The sequence below is a fragment of the Phoenix dactylifera genome, chromosome 1 (assembly GCF_051530095.1).
Source record: "Phoenix dactylifera cultivar Ajwa chromosome 1, Ajwa_hap1_PhDact_Kaust_v1.1, whole genome shotgun sequence".
Classification (NCBI taxonomy): Eukaryota; Viridiplantae; Streptophyta; class Magnoliopsida; order Arecales; family Arecaceae; genus Phoenix; species Phoenix dactylifera.
In genome coordinates, this window is record NC_143190.1 from 19,664,449 (window position 1) to 19,685,332 (window position 20,884).

At 38.8% G+C, this 20,884-nt stretch overlaps 1 protein-coding gene and 1 long non-coding RNA gene across 4 annotated transcripts; one reads left to right on the forward strand and one right to left on the reverse strand.

Moving 5' to 3' along the window:
- Positions 1-303: 303 nt before the first annotated feature.
- Positions 304-4,939, reverse strand: LOC149768538 (uncharacterized). 3 transcript variants are annotated; one of them, XR_016407638.1, is made up of 4 exons: positions 4,371-4,939; positions 3,571-4,298; positions 2,856-3,329; positions 304-2,753 (listed from the first exon to the last, which is right to left on the reverse strand). XR_016407638.1 is itself a non-coding variant. In XM_089930488.1 (3 exons), exons 1-3 carry the CDS (start codon positions 3,805-3,807, stop codon positions 2,586-2,588), a joined length of 879 nt encoding a protein of 292 aa, XP_089786614.1. In that variant the 5' UTR covers positions 3,808-4,927; the 3' UTR covers positions 304-2,585. The 3 variants fall into 3 exon arrangements, 1 of the variants encoding a protein (XP_089786614.1); XR_016407632.1 differs by having other exon boundaries at positions 2,856-4,298; XM_089930488.1 differs by having other exon boundaries at positions 3,571-4,927.
- An 81-nt stretch (positions 4,940-5,020) lies between these two features.
- Positions 5,021-19,659, forward strand: LOC148715102 (uncharacterized). The gene is made up of 2 exons (XR_015984441.2): positions 5,021-6,636; positions 7,307-19,659. It is a non-coding gene; the product is annotated as an uncharacterized LOC148715102 (long non-coding RNA).
- The last annotated feature ends 1,225 nt before the right edge of the window (positions 19,660-20,884 follow it).

Sequence of the window (20,884 nt, forward strand, 5' to 3'; positions counted from 1 at the left end):
TCCAGTGCTCCGTTCGGCACTGGATCGCCGAACAGAACCCTTCTGTTCGGCTGAACAGTGCCGAACAGAAGCCCTCTGTTCGGTAACACTCAACCGAACAGAAGCCTTCTGTTCGGCTGCACGGTGCCGAACAGAAGCCTTCTGTTCGGCTGCACAGTGCCGAACAGAATGGTTCTGTCCGGCTCTGAGCAGCCGAACAGAAGGCATGGTTCTGTCCGGCTCTGAGCAGCCGAACAGAAGCCTTCTGTTCGGCTCTGTGCAGCCGAACAGAAGCCTTCTGTTCGGCACCGTGCAGCCGAACAGAAGGCTTCTGGTGCCAAATCGCGTGCCGTGCTGAATTTTGTGCCGAACATTTATGTATGCAATTGAATTATTTTCTTTGATATAGCCTAACATTGAATTTCTATATTTTCAGACATGGATCCCCGTCCCGCCAGAGTTAGACCTACGGCGTCAGCTAGGAGACGTCGTGCTAGGATTGCTTCTCCCGAGCCTGCTCATATGCCATCGGACTCTCCTGAGTCAGAGCATGATGATATGCCCGCTAGGGGCGAAGACGATGAGTCCGTTGGACCATGTCCAGGAGGTCCAGAGGATGAGTCCGTCCTGATCAGTTTCAGGACGCATATAGCAGCTTCCATCTGGAGGCAACAGGTATTGTTTATTTGTTATAGCATTATATTTTGTTTATTGATGTTTTATAAAGTAGTAGTAATTATACATTTATATTACAGGAACGAGCTCCACTAAAGTGCATGAACCATACTGCCAAGGTTGGTGAATGGAAGTGGTGGTCTTCAAACCAACCAAATACCAGGTTCAGAGCACTATTGAGGCAGTCGGGCCTCGTAGAGTTAGTACAGTGCTCTTATCGATTCATCGATAAGATTCTGATTTCGGGCTTCGTAGAGAGATGGCAGCCCGAGACGAACACCTTCCATATACCATTTGGCGAGATCACTATCACGTTGGATGATGTATCCGCCATTTTAGGGATTCCTGTCGCAGGTTCCTCAGTATCAGTTTCTCCTGAGAGGATGAGTGATCGGGATGCTGAGGAGCTACTTGTGGAGTTGTTGGGGGTGTCAGCTGGAGACGCGCGTCAGGAGGTACTGTCATCGCGCGGTCAGTCTGTGAGGATGGAGTGGCTGAGGACTCAGTTTCACTCTGTATCTGATAGAGACAGGCAGCAGAGGATAGAGTGTGCAGCACGAGCCTATTTGTTATTTTTGTTAGGCTGCACACTCTTTGCTGATAAGAGTGGGACCAGGGTGCCTATAGCGTATCTGTGTTTACTGCGGGATCTGGATAGGGTGAGCACATATGCCTGGGGTACAGCTGCCTTAGCATATTTGTATCGGCAGTTGGGGATTGCGTCGAGGTCATCAGTGAGACAGATCAGTGGTTATATGACGCTTCTGCAGGCATGGATTTATGAGCATTTTCCAGCACTCAGTCCTCACCCGTCGCTCGAGTATACTGATGCCAGTCCCCGCGTGCACCGCTGGATGCCCGGTACTCCATCCCGTACCACGATGGACCATTTAGTGGTTCTACGTGAGTCATTGGACCTTTTGAGCATCGATGAGGTACGTATCATATTACCATTTGCTTGTGTTTGTCAGTACTTTTAATATGCGATATAGTATTAAACTGAAATGGACCTTTTGTTTTACAGGTTATTTGGGATCCCCATCATCGGCTTCGGGGAGATCGCCCATATATACCCGTCGCATTTTTTAGTGGCTCCATCAAGTGCCTTGATATCGTAGAACCCTATCATCCAGAAAGGGTTCTTAGACAGTTTGGTCGTATTCAGACCATCCCTCGAGCGCCACTAGCCCCTACGCGAGCCAACAGAGGTTCCACAGCAGGCTCGTACCGGATACATTACTCCTATATGGATCAGCTTTGGGAGCGGTGGGAGGACCACGTGCTGAGCCAGGCGAGCAGGAGCCACCCAGTTACCCGGCCATCAGACAGCGTACCGGGATACATGGAGTGGTATCTCCGTATCACGCACGTTGCAGTTCAGCCTCCTCATCTGCGCTCGAGTACTCATTCTGGAGCTAGGGGAGGTCATGATGATGCTGACATGCACCGGCGGCGTAATGCAGCTGCACTCGGTATCAGTACCGACATTGTACGGATGGGTCCCTCAGAGGCTACGTCACTAGGTGCCGGGCACCTATATGATGCTATTTCTCAGATGCATCAGGTACTTCTGGGTGATGAGCCTGGCCCGAGTACAGCACCCTCTCATTCGGATCCAGGACCCTCTCATTCGGACGTACAGCAGTACACGCGTCGACGATGGCGTCATAGGGATTGATGATGGAGCCTTTGTAATCTTTGTAAAGCCTTTGATATTAATGAAAAATATATATTTTTGGTACATTTACGTGTAATCTTTGTAAAGCCTGGCCCGTTCTATTTTACACAAATATAACAGTGCATATAACAATCAATCTAACAATGCGAAGACAGATATTTTTTGATTTATATTGATGATGGAGTTTCACAGTACATGACTCTAAGAGGCCAAAAAAATTTACAACTTTCAAAAATTGTACATATATAAATAATCAATCTAACTCTACTGTCTCGCTAATTATAACATTAGGTGAGATGCTCTCTTTGAACTGTTGAATCCGTGCTTCATATGAATTTTCCCATCCGGTAGCACAAGGAAGATGATATTTTCGCCAGTTGGTCGCTACTGGCGGAACGGGATGTCCCGGCAACAAGAACACCTTCAAAATTAGAAATAAGAAAATATTAATAGCTACAAAATTATAAATAAGCAAAATTAAATAAGCAAAATTAAATATTCGCAAGTGTTGTGAACGTAGTACCTCAACAAAATGATTTCCATTTACGAATCCGATAGCGATATCTTTGCGGGATAGAAGAGGTACTGGCACAGAACGGAGAGGTAGGAAGGTCAGACATTGTTGCAACGAGAGATGGTATAGGACAACATTATAGCAGGATGCTATAAGATGACCCATGTCCGGCATAGTCATCCATCTGTCATATGGTGGACAATCATCATAATATGATAATGCATGAGTGATCTCAGCAATCGTCCCTTCCACACCATATAATGTGCGATAGTGGTCCGAATGACATTGCAACTCTTGCAATAAATCCTTCCTAACACGCACCCAGTCATCTTCTCCAAATCCCAGTAAGTCAGCTATTGCCCTAAATCCGCAATTCCCATCAGCTTTTACATCCTTGATATGCTGGATGTATGGTCTCAAGGCAGAAGGAATAGCATCAATATAGATAATGGGCGTATGTGACTGGGCTCTAGTACGAAAAACCTGCAAATAATATCAAATGATAGAAAATATGTAACAATGGCAGAACATGTCCCGTATCGGCACATCTCGGCACGGCACATCCCGTATCGGCACATCTCGGCACGGCACATCCCGTATCGGCACATCTCGGCACGGCACGTCCCGACATGTCCCGTATCGGCACATGACATACCGGCACGGCACGGACCGTCCCGTAGACGTTGTGATACCTATTGTAAGGAAATAAATATTTGGTACTTACCTTTTGCTTGGGCCGTCTCTTTTGAATCTGAGTAGATGGATTGCGGATGGTAACTTTCTCAACACCAGGTGAATAACTATCCTGTCCAGATAGAACCAACTCAAACGCAGACGGGTCACGTCGAGTAGACGTATCAACCTTCAGTGAAGCGCGCCCACGTGAACCGGTCTTCCGTTTTGCAGGCTCTAAAAGAGGTGTACTATCTGGACTTGCAATCTCTCGTAACTTCTTGATCATCTGCAATTGAGAAGCCCCATCTAACTTCTTGAATCGTAGCGCAATCAAATCTAACTCTGCATCACAACTCAACTGAATTGGCTGCACGGGGGGGGGTAGGCAGAATATCAAGTTTCCTCCAATGAGGATCTATGCAGTCGAGAGGAATGGGCCGACCTTCCACCCTGTACCGCGCAATCTGGTGAGCACATGGTATACCATGTGTGCGTCGAATAGCGCACCCACAATTTGAATCATCAAATCCAACTGAATTGGCTCGTTTCGATTGGGCGAGGACATGATTTAACGCACTTATAGATATAAAACCTCGCAACTCTTTGAATTCAGCTGGCTTGAAGTTGTGCTGCACTACCAATAAACTCTTCTCCAATGAGGCTTTAACGGAGCTGTGCTGCAACTCAATCAATCCATGTATTCTAGTCCAAGATGACTCGAAACTTCCTTGGCTTGATCCAAGCTGCTTTTTGAGCTTTGCATGTGCACTCTCGACCCTAGTAAACAAATGAAAGTTAGATATAAGAATTGAGGCAAATTAAAATTAAATGAGTCTTTATTTGTGATACCTATTTGTCGTCACATTTCCGTAGTGCCTGCATGTATCAGTCCACGCCGCAACAAATCTTTCCTTGTATTTGCTCAGCCAAGTATCTGACACATACTGTAGTGCATCTGGATAGGTACCGAACTCTCTCTGCAGTGCACTCCAGCGATCATTATACTCGTCTTCCGTGGAGGACAGCACTAGTACATTCCAACTCATAATAAATTTATCCCATTTCTTCTTCAATTCGAAAAATTTTTTGCACTTGGCCAAAACATTCCTACTAATATGCCATCTACATAATAAATGTCTAGCAGTAGGAAATACTCTATGAATTGCATTCATCAAAGCCAAGTCTCTATCTGTAACAATCAACTCAGGCAAAACATCATCAGCTATGACACTGCGCAATCTCTCTAATGCCCAAGTATAGCTTTCTTCCCCCTCAGAATTTAAGTATACAAAAGCAACTGAAAATGTCATGTCAGTAGATGTCACCCCCACAATCTCTAAGAGCGGAAGACGATACCTATTCGTCTTGTACGTGCAATCCATTATCAACACACGGGGAAATGCACGGAACAAATCAATGCTGCCAGGGTGTGCCCAAAATAAGTCATGCACAACATCCGTATTAGTACAATTTCTATGCCACTCAATATATTTAGCCTCTGATAATTTACCTAATAGATGTTGCATTTCAGACCTCCCGGCTTTCTCTGCAACCTTAAACCGTTGACGTACATTGTAGATAGTCTTGATAGTCGTAACATTGAGGGCATCTCTTTCCTTCAATGTGGATAATATGTCCTTTGGACGAACCAAACTCTTCGACATATCCACTAACAATTCCGTCTCCTGCTCAGATAATCTCCCTGCATATGAGTGCCCCTCCAGATTCTCTGCAGCGGGATGATTGTGCACTCCACATACGACCAGTAATATCCAATCATCCGCAGTATCCAATTTCTTTCCTCTTAATGCAAAAGGGCATCCACACTTCTTTGTCCCACAGGCAGTCTTTATTCGCTTTTCTTTTGTGGTTCGGTACGTCCCACCCCTCTCACAACCTAACGTAATTCTGGGTTTCTTAGAAATGGTACCTGCATCGGATGATTTGATTACAACAACAAAACCATTTCGCCTCCCAGCTTCACGACACCAATTACACAAGTCCTCTCTACTCTTGAAGATCTATACATTAAACAATTTATGTAAGTACACAGTTGTAAAAATAGCTCGCTAAACTAATACAAAATTGCACAATATATTATAATACTCGTAAGTTGTAAATTCGCTTGTGTAATCCAGTACAAATTCTGATCCAATTATACTCGATTCGGTTGTAGCATAGCCCTACATATAAAATAATTTATCACCAAGAATTAATGAATCAGAGGATCTGTTCGGCACAAAATTCAGCACGGCACGCGATTTGGCACGAGAAGGCTTCTGTTCGGCTGCAGAGTGCCGAACAGAAGCCTTCTGTTCGGCTTCAGTGTGCCGGACAGAAGCCTTATGTTCGGCACTGTGCAGCCGAACAGAAGCCTTCTGTTCGGTAGAGCGTTGCCGAACAGAAGGCTTCTGTTCGGCACTATGCAGCCGAACAGAAGCCTTTTGTTCGGCGATCCAGTGCCGAACGGAGCACGAACCGTGAAAAAAAAAAACTTTCGAAACAAGGTGGAACACGTACCTTTGCGGCCGATTCTTCGTCCCAAATCACTAGTTGCTTGTCCATGCTTCGAATGGGGCTTAAATCTCCTTCAAAGATCGCCTAAACGATGTAAATGGATCGAGGGGTTTAAGGGGGGTTTGAGGGGTGGTTTTTTTTTTCCTTTTCAAAACGAAACGGAGGAGGAGACGGAGGAGGAGGAAGGGGGGTGTACTGAGAAAATTTCAAGGGCAATATGGTAATTACACTAAAGGTTAGTTTGGGTATTTTTTTTTTGGTTTTTGGGGGGTGTCCTGAGCAATCGGGGGGGTGTATTTAGAACTCCCCCTCCTCAATTAAGAAGACTCCCCCTTATTGCACGCGATGGGGTTTAGGAGTCTTCTTCCTTCTTTCTCGATACTGCCGGACTCTGAGAGTCACCTGGACTCTGAGAGTCCTCAGGTGATCCAAATAATGGCCAAATCTTACAAAATTTCATCTATTTAAAACCCTCTTTCTCCTCCATTAAACCCCATCACAAATCTTTAGAGGGAAGCTGCCGATCCCAAGCTCCTCCTTCAAGTTCTTCTTTTATTCTTCACCGGAAAGAGCTGCCGAATCGCCTCATTGGACCGAGGTAAGCATTGTCCTGCCCTCTCTCCTTCTTTTCCTAGTTATGTAGCCTTCGAAGCTTGGGTTTGGGCCGAAGAATCGTCAGAATTTCATCTGAAACAAGGATGCCCTATTTTGGTCTCTTTCTCCCGCGTTCTTCACCGCCGGTCGTGGGATTAGGCTGGCTTCGACTCGTTTGGGACCCTTAAGACTGTGTAGCTGTTGGCCTGGTTGGTCGGCCGTGATCTTGGTTGAGATTGGTGTGGATTTTTTCTATTCTTTGTCTTATTTCTTTCTCTCTTCTTCCTTGCATTGGCTGGCCACCATCGTTGGCAATGACAGTGGCTGAGGTCAGCCATGGCCACCGCCATTGGGGCTGGGCCACCATGGCAGCCCTTAGTTCTGACTAAAGGTGAAGGGGGAGATGAACTTCCCCGTTCATGAAGAGAGAAGAGGTTTCTTTCTTCTTCCCTCTCTTCCTTTCCTTCTCTCTTTCCCTCTCCTCTCTCTACCTCTCTCTTCCCTTCCTCTTTTTTTTATCATTGTTTCTTCCTCTCCCTCTTGTTGACCTGGGTAATTGGTAGAAGGAATTCAAGGGACTTAGTGTTGGACCCTTAGTGGACAACAGTAGGCGATCTAGGTTACTAGTCCACGGTATGACTTTTTTTTTTGATAACTTGAGTTTGATTCTGTAGGGGGAGAGTCATCTATATAAGAAAGTTTTGACCAGGGTACCTGCACCCTAGCCCATAGAGGTCAGTGATTATTATGTTTAGTCTATCTTCGGTAAAAGTAAGAATTTCTGCACCAGCTCACCATTTTATACATATTCATTAATTTGTACCGCTAGTTTTGCCTCGTGAGATTTGTAGCGATGGTTTAGGTTTTGCATGCATGAGTTGATATGTTAAATATAATTTTCAGAATGAACATACTCATATGATTATTATTTGTATAAGATATTGAAAACATTATTATATGAACAATGACACCTCGAATTTGTGAGAAATATATTGTGCAATTGAAATCGATTTGATAAGGATAATATGTAAATCAGATATATAAGATGTGGTTTGGACTAACCTTATCATGGGATGGCCTCCATGAGATAATACATGTGATAACCTCCACAAACTTATGTGTGGAATTTTGTTTAGCAGTCTTATATTGGGTCATAAACTTAGTTAGTTCAAAGCTAAAAAAATATTTCTACGAAACTTGGCAATCAAAAAAATGAGAAATAGATGGCATAACATATGAATCTGTTATTGAATAATTGGTTAAATTTGAAATATATATATATGTGTGTGTGTGTATGTGTTTCTTTGATAAGATGGATAATGATGGCTTATATGCATTTCATTTTGAATGAGTTTTTGAGTATTGCCATAGAATTCATTTTATCTAAAATTGTTTATTTGGTTATTTTCTTATTTTATCATCTATGGTGTAGTGGTTGGAAATTCTTACTCCCTAAAAAAGCTCATATTCCTCTTTATATTTTAGAGTCACAGGGTACATAGTTTCGGACAGGTAGGACGTGGAGTTCAAGTTGCAGAGCTATTAGTTAGTTAGTAATTATCTCTAATTTTTTGATATTAATAAACATCTGAATTTTTGCAATTTAGCTAGTTGATTATTTAATGATGGTAGTTTTATTGGATTGAGGTGATTGTAATTGTTGTTTTAAATTACTGGTATGATGTGGATATTGTTCATTTTAGGCCTTACATGATTTCTAGGATTTCACTTTAGGGATTATGTGGTCGTATCATGTGGTCGACCTGAGTGATGGGCTCGGGGCATGACAAAAGTAGTATTAGAGCTTAAGGTTTAGGTATTCTAGGGTTTAGGTTCAAAGTAAGCATAAGTGGAGAAACCCACTAAACTGGGTGTACAATAAAATGATCTCATGACATGTTAGATGTACTATCGATACTTAAATAATCTGAATTAAATATTCATGATGCTGAAAGCATATGTAGGTTGATATGGCACGAGGGAGTGGACATGGGATGCAACAGCAGATTGCTGCCAAGGCAAACATGATGAGGATGGTGGACGTACAGCAGTAGCAACAACAGTAATTCATGCAACAGCAGTAGCAACAGTATATACAGTAGCAACAATAGTTCTTGCAGTAGCAGTTGCAGTAGCAGTAGGTGTTGTATCAACAATAATTGCAGAAGCAACAAAAACAGCCTTAGGGCACTAGGGTCTAGCTGGGGCATCGAGTTAGTTTGGTAGATTTCAAAAAGCATGCACCATCAGCCTTCAAGGGCATTGCTGATCCTATGGAGACTGACAGTTGGCTATAGGATATAGAGAAGGTCTTTCAAGCCTTAAGATGCCCTAATAAGAAGAAAGTCATTTTTGGCACATTCATGTTACAAGGGGAGACAACTGATTAGTGGAAAATGGAGAAAGAGAAGCTCAATCCCAATGATGCCCCCTTACTCGAAAAAAATTTAAAAAGGTCTTTTAGGGCCTCCAGGGGTTGCCAAGTATCTGATTCCAAAAATTTTGTGAGTTTGATCGTCTGGAGCAGGACAATATGACAGTTGCCAAGTATGCAACAAAGTTCGAAGAAATGTCTTGATATGCGCTAACCTTAATATCAGTGGAAAATGACCAAGCTAGAAAATTTGAGAATGGACTTAGGGGTTGGATATAGCAACAAGTTACAACATTCAAGCTACCTACTTAAAAAGTTGTTAATAAAGCCTTGTGATAGAAAAAGGGCTCGATGATGCTCAAGTTGCCAGAGAGAAGAGTTCAAAGAAAAGGGCTTGGCCGAATGATTCCCATAGTCAAAATAGTAGACCCTCCAGGTTGAAGAACTAGAGACCAAATCAAGTTGCCACTAGAGGTAGAGCACAATCTCAGGATGCCACTAAGTGCAATAGATGTGGAGGACCTCATCTTAAGCGAGATTGAATATGGCTGAGAGAGACTTGTTTTTCATACAATTAGGATGGGTATAAGGCTATTATTTGTTCTAGTGGGAAAGAACCACAAAGGCATCATGCACCTCAATCTTCTCAAAGAGCCCTTGCAAATCGAGCACCTCAAGAAGGACAACAGCAAGAGGGAGGACAATATAGGCCTAGGACCCAAGGGCAGGTCTATGCACTCATGGAGCAGGATGCTAATGCTTCCAACTTGGTGGGGACGTGTAAAAAAATCCATTCTTGGTACCCTTCCTTACTACACATGTCATGAAATTTTTGTTTAGGATGCATATTTAAATCTAAGTTTAGATCCAATAGAGTTGGTTCCATATCTGGAAATTTTAAACCAGTCTAACCTAGCTCTCTAGATGTTCTCAACATTCCCAACTGATGACCCACCCTTAGATTTGCACAGATCATAGACAACTATAGAAAATTACTAATATTGCAATACGAAATCCACCTCGAGGACCGCTCTAATGCACAATGGTTCATAAGACAAAAGAGCCGCATTTAAAACTCACATAATTGTAAACTATCAGTGACCTACCTAGGATGGATGTAAAGCCAAAAATGAAACTTGAACCAGCTGGAGGAGCATTTAACTTCTGTTCTGTCTTGAAAGGACCTTGAATTCTTCACCGTGAACAGTACTTAACTCCTACAAATTTTTTGAAAGAGACCCAAACTAGGAAACTAAATTCCTTGGCAATTGGGTTGGGTAATGATGGTCTTAATAGAATAATAAGAACATGTTACAAATAGTTGATGCAACAAGGATTTAACTATAATTCAATTTGTTCAAACTTGACATCATGAAGAATATTGTTGATAGAACCAGAACAAAGTCTAATTTTTTGAAGGTAGGGGCCACTAAAAGAGTCTATGATAAAATGATAGAGCCATTATGAAAAGCAGCATATTTGCTTACATTCTTGATGCATGAGAATTGAGAATATATAAAAAATCCATCTGAGATATGTCAGAGATATTTTTGGTATTATATGGCCAGTGATCTTGGATTCCTATAGTATACCAAATAGGTTACTCATGGATACTCGAAGATCTTTAATCATTGGACCATGGCCTACCAAATGCAAAAATCTTTGATCACCCTAGGATTAGGATCACCAGTGATCTTAGATCGCCATGGTGACCCATTAGCATCAACATGAGGGAGTGGGTTGGATGGAGATATGTATGGAGTTGTGGGGGGCAGGGGTTCATCCGAAGGCTTTCGAACGAGAATCCAAAAAAAGCCGTGTGATATGTGGGGTCTAGTGTGGTCAGCAAATAAGCTTCGGCTTCATAGTTCGAATGTGTTGGGTTCGAAAAGTTGACTAATTGGGATGAGTTAAAGTACTAAGGAGGAAACCTAATGGAAGCGGGAATTGTACCAAGATAGGAAGGTTCCTCTCATGTTTGTATCAGATACATCCAACCCACTCCCCCATAGGAAAGATACTAAACTAGCCTCTCCTGAATCAACTCAAGTTAGATCATATCATTTTCTTCCTAAATAATGCAAAGCCTTTTCATGTAGAACACAAGAAGAGGAAAAATATCTTAGCCGAGAGATTATGATAATAGCAGCCAGCAATCAATACCACCACCCTTATAAGAAGATCCTCTCTAACCCTATGGCTTATCAGGGTTGGATTGTGAGCTACTGTTACGAAAAGAGTGGTTTGAATGGAGAAAAATAATAGAAAAAATCAAGACTTTGAGGCACATAAATTGCTATCTTTAGGGTGATATTTGCCCGTACTCAAATAAGTTTGTTAATGAGCTTGTGGAAAATCCCCTGGGATACGACAAAGCCTCATGAAATTCTGTAGAAAGCAATTCTAGAGAAATTCCTGAGAACTTTCTAAGAAATTGTTTAGAATCTAGAATAAAGAATAAAGGTTTTGAAAAGCAAAAGAGAAACTACTACTTCTAGTTGCAAGGCTCTATATTTGTAGAGTTTGAATAGTTGCAAAGGCACCTTTCTATAAATATGTGACTTTTCAATCTATAGATATGTGATTGTTCAATTTAATTTTGAAGTCTAATACCAATGATTGTCCCACAATAGTGAACTAATGCAAAAACACCATTTCAAAATCACGAGATTTCAATTTTAAATTGAAGTCTATTCGGTAGAGATACCATGCAAAGAAGTCTCTTTGGAAAAAATAATCGTAGACATCTATTGGCCCTTTCCTTTCCCTTCTTATTTCTCTTTATTTGTGAAAGGAAAACATAAACATTCTTATTTTTTTTAAAAAAAAAATCACAATCTATCCAACATTCCTATACTAGATTGTATTATTAAATTTTCTTTAGCTTCTAATACTAACATGCATACATGAAGGTATCTTTCGATTTAAAGCTTCAATAAGGAAAAATGTTTTAAAGCTCTAATGAAATTATTGGTGGCCAAAGCTTAAGTCAACACTTCTTTGTCTTAGAACCAAAAACATCATACACACGATTATAGTCAGTTTCAGTGAGAAGTTTCATGAGCACGTTTTAGCACTATTATAACCATGTGCTAATCCTGGTTTCATTATTTTTTACAAATTAAACCCTCAAACTCTTGCTTGAAGCAACACTATTTCCATATTCGAATAGGTTGAATCCTTACCCTATTTGTGTCCCTATTACTATAGACACTTGGAAATAATTTAGATTCTTACTTGGGACTCAATATAGGTTTTAATGTCATCTCAGTCGCATAACGGTAACTTATCGTTACCATTTAAACCTTAGAAATATTTTTTTGCTAGAATAAGGTTGGGTTTGCTTTTCTGGTGACTAATTAGAAAGGGTTTAAGTCCTATTACAGTGGAAGTAGTCTTTATTAATTCTCTTGACAATCCTTTGGTTAAAGCATTTGCTAGATTATTGCTAGACCTTGCATAATTGATGGTAGCAACTCCATCAATTATTAACTATCTGATATATTCGTGTCTTAAACTTATTTGTCTAGATTTCCTATTACACACCTTGCTATATGCTCTAGACATAGTTTCTTCACTATCATGTGTAAGGACATTGGTCCCATAGATTGTGGCCATAACTTAATATCTAGTATTCTCAACCATTCCACTTCCTTACTAGTAGTTGCCAATGCTATAAATTTAGATTCCATGGTTGAGTGTGATATGCACGTTTGTTTCTTAGAGGCCCAACTAATCGCTCCACCTTCAAATATCAAAATCTATCCAGATGTCGATTTGTTATCAATTGTACTTGTGATCCAACTTACATCGGTGAATCCTTTTAGTACAACTGGAAAATCAAAATAGAGTAGTCCTAAATTAATAGTTTTCTAGAGATATCTAAAGTCTCTGCCAATAGTTTTTCAATGATCTATACTAGGCTCATTGGTGTATCTTGAGAGCTTGCATACAGCAAATACTATGTCTGGTTTGGTGCAATGCATTGCATAAATTAAGCTTCCAATAGCACTAGCATATTCAAGCTGTGTCATTACCCTACCAGGATTTTCAATCAAAGCAACATTAGGATCATATAGGGTACTTGCTTCCTTTATTCCTAAATGTTTAAACTTTTTCAATAATTTCTTAATATAATGAGACTAATTAAAAGCATGAGCCCCCACCATGTTTCTTAACCTTTATGCCTAAGTATCTATTTCATTAAGATCCTTCATCTTAAATCATGAAGTTAGATACATTTTAGTCTCAGATACACCTTCCAAACTAGTCCAAAATCAGCAAGTCATCCACATAAAGACGAATGATTTGTTAGATGTATACCCTAGAAGCCAATCTGGCTGACACATTATTAATTTCGGGACATAATTTTGTACTTGACTTTATTATTATTGAATAATAAATAGATATTTTTTTCATTCATATTGTTTATGTGTCTATGAATCGTCCAAGGAATTAATAAGATGATGATACATATTCTCAAGACTTGAGAATTTGAGCTATGTATCATTGGTGATTAATTTTAAATGCTCCTGATCAATGGATCATCACGAGGACGGTGATTGATCCGATGAGATCAGTGCACAGATCGTTTTCCTAATGGATGGACGAATCTCAAGTCCACAGTGTAGGGACACTGAAGTGATAGTGCAGATGCTTGTTAAAGAACAAGAGTACTGAGCGTGACCAAGATAAAAAGTCACTTGGATGTCTGTCCACTCGTCAGTGATTTGCTTGATGTTGCAGTAGTGTGACTAGTCCTTTGACCTACGGTGCTTCGGCTACTCACAGTGAGGTTATTGTAGTTTGACTACACATATACATGGTTTCTAGTCATATGGATTCTTGTAGTGTAGATTGGCTGCAGTAGGTTCACTGTAGGAGTAGGATATGCACCTACATGAAATCTATCGATCTTGATAGATAAGGAGTAATTCTATGTGATTTATAAAACTAAGTTCGTAAGACCTTGTTCCGAACAATACATACAGTGGAGAAAGAGTTTTCCACTCTCGAACTTAAGTCGAATAAATCTAGACATATGACAAACAACGGAGTTTGACGAGTTATCCATAACCTCCGGTCTGTAGGGATCCACGATAGAATGATTGTATCATACGATAACTGTACCTAGAGGTTCATGATTTCATTCTGCTGGGTAGCCACTACATCCTGCTAGGTGTTACTGGTGGATGGTGAGACTCACGGGGATCATCTTGATGGTCGATGATCCCTAGTGAGTTGAGTTGGAATTGTTCCAATCCATTGAAAGGAGTTTTCAATATTATTGTGATAGAGATCGCAATATATCTCACTACCAGATAGAATAGAACCTATGGGGTTACACACAATAGAGGTATTGGCCGATTCGATGGTTGTATGTGATTAGAAATCACAAATAATCAATTTGATTGATAATTAGTTAACTCGCTAAAGGTTAGTAAGTTGAAGAAGGAATAATTGCAATCGGATTGCAATTTAATTTAATTAATTGGACTTGATCACGAGTCCTACTTGGAGTAGAATTTTTTAGAGACTTAATTGGATTAGAATTTCAAATTAAATTAGAGTCCTACTTAGAGTAGGATTTCTAAAATCCTAATTGGATTAGGACTAAAATTTCAGTAGTTCTAATTAGATTAGGAGTTCTTAAGTCCTAATTAATTTTAATCTAATTAAACCAATGACTCCTAATTGGATTAGGATTGAAGAGTTCAATTGTGTCATGGTTCAATAGAATCCTAATTGGATTAGGATTTGGAGGAAATTGAAATGGGTGCACCAATCCTATTTTGAATAGGATTGACCCATGCATTGGACCCAACCCTCCCCACTTAATTTGATTAAGTGGGGGCTGATCAAATGGGATAAGAGGGAGGGGCGTACGCCCCTCCCTTGGCTGAATGCGTGAGGAGAAAAGGAGGGGCGTATGCCCCTCCTCTTTTGATTTCAAATGGGATAAAGATGAGCTCCTAAAATAGATAAGCTCCTAAAATTTAGGAGCTCATCTCTATCCACACGCCATCAAAAAGGGGGTTCAAAGGGGCTGCCGATTGGTGGTGTTTTTCCTCCTCTTTCAGTCGTGAACCCCTCCTCCCTTCTTCCTCCTTTGAGCCGCAAGCAATAAGGGAAAAATGAAGCTTTGGCATGGCCTCCTCCTTCCTCCATTTGGTTCCAAAGCAAGGAAAAAGAAAAGGCTGCAAAAGGGCCTTTAGATCTTCTTCCTTGGCTCTTCCTTCTTCTTCCTCCTCTCAAGGCAATCAAGAGTTGATTCAAAGGAGAGAATTTCCGCCATCAATAGCCATCTCTGCAAGGGAGCTAGCACCCCGGAGAGATACGAAAGCTTCGATCGGTGCTCTGCCTCGTGTGGATACCTGTAGAGGCCGAACGCATGTGTGGCTTCCATCGAACCTCTATCAAATCCACGAATATCAGATTTGCAGTGATCATCTACCCGCACAAGATGAAGATATGATCTTCCTAAAAATTTAAAATGATTTTAAATTTAATCATAATCTATCTACTAACGACGTTTTTAAAATACGTTCATGCGATGAACGGGATCTCGCGCATGCCTTTCCGCTGCGCATTGAATTTTTCTAAAAACTTTCTGTGGCATGTATGGGATCCTAACATGATTGCACTATAACTATTAGTGAATTGAGAGTAAATGCATTTATCAGCACTATTATGTGTGAATCTATTTGACAAAATTATTGAATCAAACTTTTTTGTGCTGTTACTTTGGTGCTCGCTTTAAACCATAAAATGATTTGACCAATTTACAACCTTTCTTTTCATTTCCTAGAAAAACAAAACCTTCTGGTTATTGCATATAGACCTCTCAATCGAGTTCACAATTTAAAAAAGATGTCCTGACATCCATTTGATTAATATGTAAATTCTAAATTGAAGCTAATACAATAAGAACTCTAATAGATGTTATTCTTTCCATCGGTGCATATGTATCCAAATAATCTGTGTTCCTACTATATATATTCCTTGGCTAGTAATCTAGCCTATCCATTTATATTGTATTTTCTTCTAAATAACCACTTACATCTTATAGGTTTTCATCCTAGAGGCACATCCACAAGAACCTAAGTATTGTTAGACAATATTGAGTCCATTTCATCATTTATGGCTTCTTTCCAGAAGGCTACATCTCTTGAATCCATTGCCTCACTATAGATCTTAGAATGATCTTTCATAATTAATAAAATAGGTATTTTGAGTGCAATGGTTCTATTACCTTCAACAAGGAAAACTATAGATTGGGAAGAAATGAAATCAAAACTTCAATTCTTTTCTTTCTTCTCTTTTTGACTTCTCCTAGGTTCAAAGAAAGTACTATTTTTCTTTCTTTTATTGCTCTCATTGTTAGATATGCTAGGAGTTAAATTAAATTAGTTTGTGGGATTTGTGGAGTATCAATTGTGGGAGTAGGCTTGGGAACAAAATTAGAATAGAAATTATCTTCAATAAATTCTATATCTCTTGTTTGTATTATAAAATTAGACTCTTAGTCTAATAATCTATAAGCCTATGAATTTTTAGTATATTCCACAAATACACTTGTTATTGCTCTTGTCCCTAGTTTAGTTCTTTTAGATTAGAAACTCTATAAAAGGCCAAACCCTCCTACACTTTAAGATAGTCTAGATTTGATTTTCTTCCATAATTCATAAGTTGAAATCTGCATTTCCTAGATGAAATTCTATTATGAACAAGGAACACAACAAGCAATGCTTCACCCCACTAATTTAGAGGTAGTTTAGTATTTAAAATCATTGCATTAACCATGTCCCCAAAGTTTTCTTTTTCCATTTAGCCAAACCATTTAGTTCAGGTGTATATAGTGCTGATTTTTGGTGTACAATACCATATTCTTCACAATAAGCAGAAAATTTATTAGAAAAATATTCTCAACCCCTATAACTGCAAAGAATCTTAATTTTCTTTTCCTTCTAATTTTCTACTTTTGCTGTATAACATTTAAAAAATTCAGATGCTTCATCTTTGATTCTCATTAGGTACATACATGTGTATCTAGAACAATTATCTAGAAGGGTAATAAAGTTCCATTTACCACCTCTTGTTAGAATTCCATTCAATTCATGTATCAAAATATACTAATTCTAATATCTATGTGTTCCTTTCTACCTTGGAAAAAGGCTTCTTGATGACTTTTGCTTGATTGCAAATTTTGCACTTATTATTTTCATGCTTATAAGAAACATATCCTTGCTTACATATATAATGCAAAACCTTAAATTTACATATGCTAATCTAACATACCATAAAGAATAATCTATAATATGAGCAGAATTTGGAGATAATTTATTCTTATTAAGACTGAGTTTGAACATACCCTTACAAAAATTACTTTTTTCCAATAGATACTCCATTGTCAGAATTAATGTACCAGACTCTGGAATGGTCTTCAAGCCATTCTTACATTTAAGGCTAGTAGATACAAGATTTTTCTTAATTTTGGAATATGAACAATATTTAACAGAGTTAGTTTCTTTCTAGAAGTGAAGCAGAATTCAACAATTTTCTTTCTAAGCAATTTCGCAAGACTATGATTTTCCATCAACACTTCTTCTCTAGTAGCAGTAACCTTATAATTCTTGAACTTCTCTTTATCTTTGCAAATATGTATTGTTTCAGCCACCAATCAAAGAATTGGTTCATAGTTGCCATGTGTCATCTTATAACCATACCAATTTGCAATGCATAAATCATGGCAACAAGATCTGAGGCTTCTTCTTCCACCATATTTGTATTAGTGACAATAGTATTTTTGCTTACTTTCTTTTCATTCATTCTTTTTGTTGGGATTATTCTTCTTCTTGAAACCAGTATTTGTCTTTTGCACTTTGACTCTTTTGATATTTAGAGTTCTATTTTTTATTAGATCCATTTTCACTAACAATATTCACTTTAGAACTCAAATACATAGCATCATATTTTCTAGTTTCTTCCAAAATTCTAAGATGCTTTAGTATCTATTTTACAATGAAATCTTTTGCTATATATAGAAGTTTATTCTTGTAATCATTCCAAGTAGGAGGAAATTTTGCAATAATTGCCTTCACTTGACAGGACTTAGGAACGATAATTTTAAGATCATGGAGTCTATTAACCAGAAGTTGCAATTGATGCACTTGATCCATGATGGGTATGTTGTCACTCAATGTAAATTCAAAATATTTCATAATCAAAAATTTATCCGTACCTTATTTTTTGGTATTATATTTCTCTTCCAATGCTTTCCACATTTCTCGAGGAGACTGCAGAAAGACATAGAGGTCATAGAGACGGTCAGACAATGCATTCAAAATGTGGCCTCGACAAACAAATTCATCCTTTTATCGCCTCTTTCGTTCATGCTAAATTTCTTTAATATCTTGTGGTGTTTCAACAAGAAAAGGCTGCATGTTTGGATCTAACACATAAGCAATCTTTAGGGTTGCGAGAAAAAAAATCATTTTGTCCTTTTAGCAAGTGAAGTTGGTTCATTAAATTGATCTAATTTGACAAAGTCTTGATTCATGATTTTGAAAGTAGTACTTAATTTGGTAGCCATTGCAAAAATCACTTTAAAAGTGTTAAGGAAAGAGTGGTATGAATGGAGAAAAATAATAGAAAAAATCAAGGATTTGAGGCACATAAATTGCTTTTTTTAAGGTGATAATTACCCCCACTCAAATAAGTTTGCTAACGGGTTTATAGAAAATCATCCACATGATACAATAGAGCCTTATAGAATTCTGCAAATAACAATTTTGAACAAATTCTCGAAAACTCTCTAAAAAACTGTCTAGAAGCTAGAAAGACGAATAAAGGTTTTGAGAAGGAAGGAAGAAGCTACTATTTTTGATCGCAAGGATTTATATTTACAGAGCCTGGATAGGTGCAAAGGCCCCTTCCATAGATGCATGACTTTTCAATTCGTAGATATATGACTACTCAGTTTAAATTTGAAGTCTAATACCAACAGTTGTCCATAATGGTGAACTGGGCAAAATCACTTTTCCAAAGTCACGAGACCAATTTTAAATTGAAGTCTATACACTAGAGATACCATGAAAAGAAGTCTCTTTAGAAAAATAGCCGTAAACAAAGAAGTCTCTTTGAAAAAAATAACCGTAAACATCTATTGGCCTCTTCCTCTCCCTCCTTGTTTTTGTAATGTTTGAAAGAAAATCATATATATATTCATTTCAGATGGCTCCTTCTCTTTTTTTAAAAAAAAAAATATATTACAATCTATCCAACAACTGCAGTTGCAACAAGGGTATAAGAAAACACCTTCTTGTGATAGAGAAGATGCTCACCATCGCTGATCTTAATGGGATACATAACCGCCTCCTTTTTCATAAAGTAGTGGAGGAAAACCTACTACCAATCTTGAAAGAAGAAGAGAAGGTGATTAAGAATGAGGGGATGGAGGTGAAGGTCTTCGACAAGTTGGGCCAAGAGTATATCGTGACCTTTAAGTATGTAAGTCCATGAAGATGTATGTCTTCAATGGTCGGGGTTGGAAGGATTTCATAGAGTTGAACAAGTTGGAGGTGAACAACATGCTCCCGCTTTTCGCCTTCCACTATATGTAGGAGCGTGAAGAGAAGCTATGCTTTGCAAAAGTGATAGAGATACGAGAAGAGAAGAAAAGAGGGAGAAAGAAGCAGGAGAAAAATAGACTAGCTAGTATAGTAGGCCTATGCATGTGTCGATTTTTACATAGTTATTCTTTTTAACTCCATAGTTTTATGGAATTCTAGCCTCAACTAGTTTAGTAGAGAAGGTGGTTTTCATGTTCTCATTTCTATTAATCCATGTTTTCTAGTATTGAATGTATGAGGTTATAGTTTTATGGAAGTAAAAACTAGTGTTATTCTTCTCTATATCTTCTGCCTCCTAATTAGAGCTGATTTTTACTTTTTGGTCCAAACATCAAAACAATCGATTCCGTGTATAATAGCCTTTATTTGCCCCGAAAACAATATATGATAATAGGATTTCACTGGTACTTGTTGTGCAGATCAATGCTAGATATATAGATCTTTAGATCAAGCATGGATCTAAAGACATATCCATAAAAAATTGTAGCTTCTAGCTAGTAACTATGTACATGTTCCAATACAATAATGAAAATACCTAAGTTGTACCGCTGGTTTTCTTTTTTTTGGTAAAGATGGGTATATTATGTTATCGTTGAGTAAATATATCTATGAGAATCAACATGTAAAATATTCAAAAATGGAATAGGAATCAAATAAGTAGAAATGCATAAAGTGGTCTCGATACAATTGGCCATATATGCACAACCCAGTTTGATGCTTTGTCGGCTTTCCGATAAACATGTGTCACCTCAAAATTCCTTATCTAGTATTTGGCATGTCACCTACATTTAGATGGATGGTTGTGATGTGGTCATCAGTGGTTTTACTGATTGGGTTGAAAGCGAGGGACAGAGTACGTACTGCTTCACGATAACCACCATAGCATGCTATAGCCATGAGCGCATAGAAATAATTTACTATACACTCAAGCCGCAAATTCTGGCATTCTTTTTCTGTGAGGAGTGTGGGTAGGTCGGTCCACATAGTAGAACTCCATTGATGCCAATCTGTTGGTTTGATGAGAATTATCAATATCAGTAGTTGGAGGATAATGTAGATCCATTGTCCAAATTCTAGAGGCTAGTGATGAGACGAAACCAAGGAGCAACCAACCAATGCACTAGATTGGAAGGTTGAATCAGAGTCATAGTTCAATCTGATGTTCTCTTGATCACAAAATAAAAATCTAAATCCAATTTTTTGATACCTGCCTGGTGTATGATATATGGGCTCACTCTTATATCTTT

Bases quoted from the DNA above. Each gene is read 5' to 3' on its own strand.
- LOC149768538 (XM_089930488.1), bottom strand. From the start codon at position 3,807: ATGATCAAGAAGTTACGAGAGATTGCAAGTCCAGATAGTACACCTCTT. The intron at 3,330-3,570 runs GTAAGTACCAAA...TATTATTTGCAG, and splicing joins AGAGACGGCCCAAGCAAAAG to GTTTTTCGTACTAGAGCCCA. The intron at 2,754-2,855 runs GTACTACGTTCA...CTAATTTTGAAG, and splicing joins ATGGAAATCATTTTGTTGAG to GTGTTCTTGTTGCCGGGACA.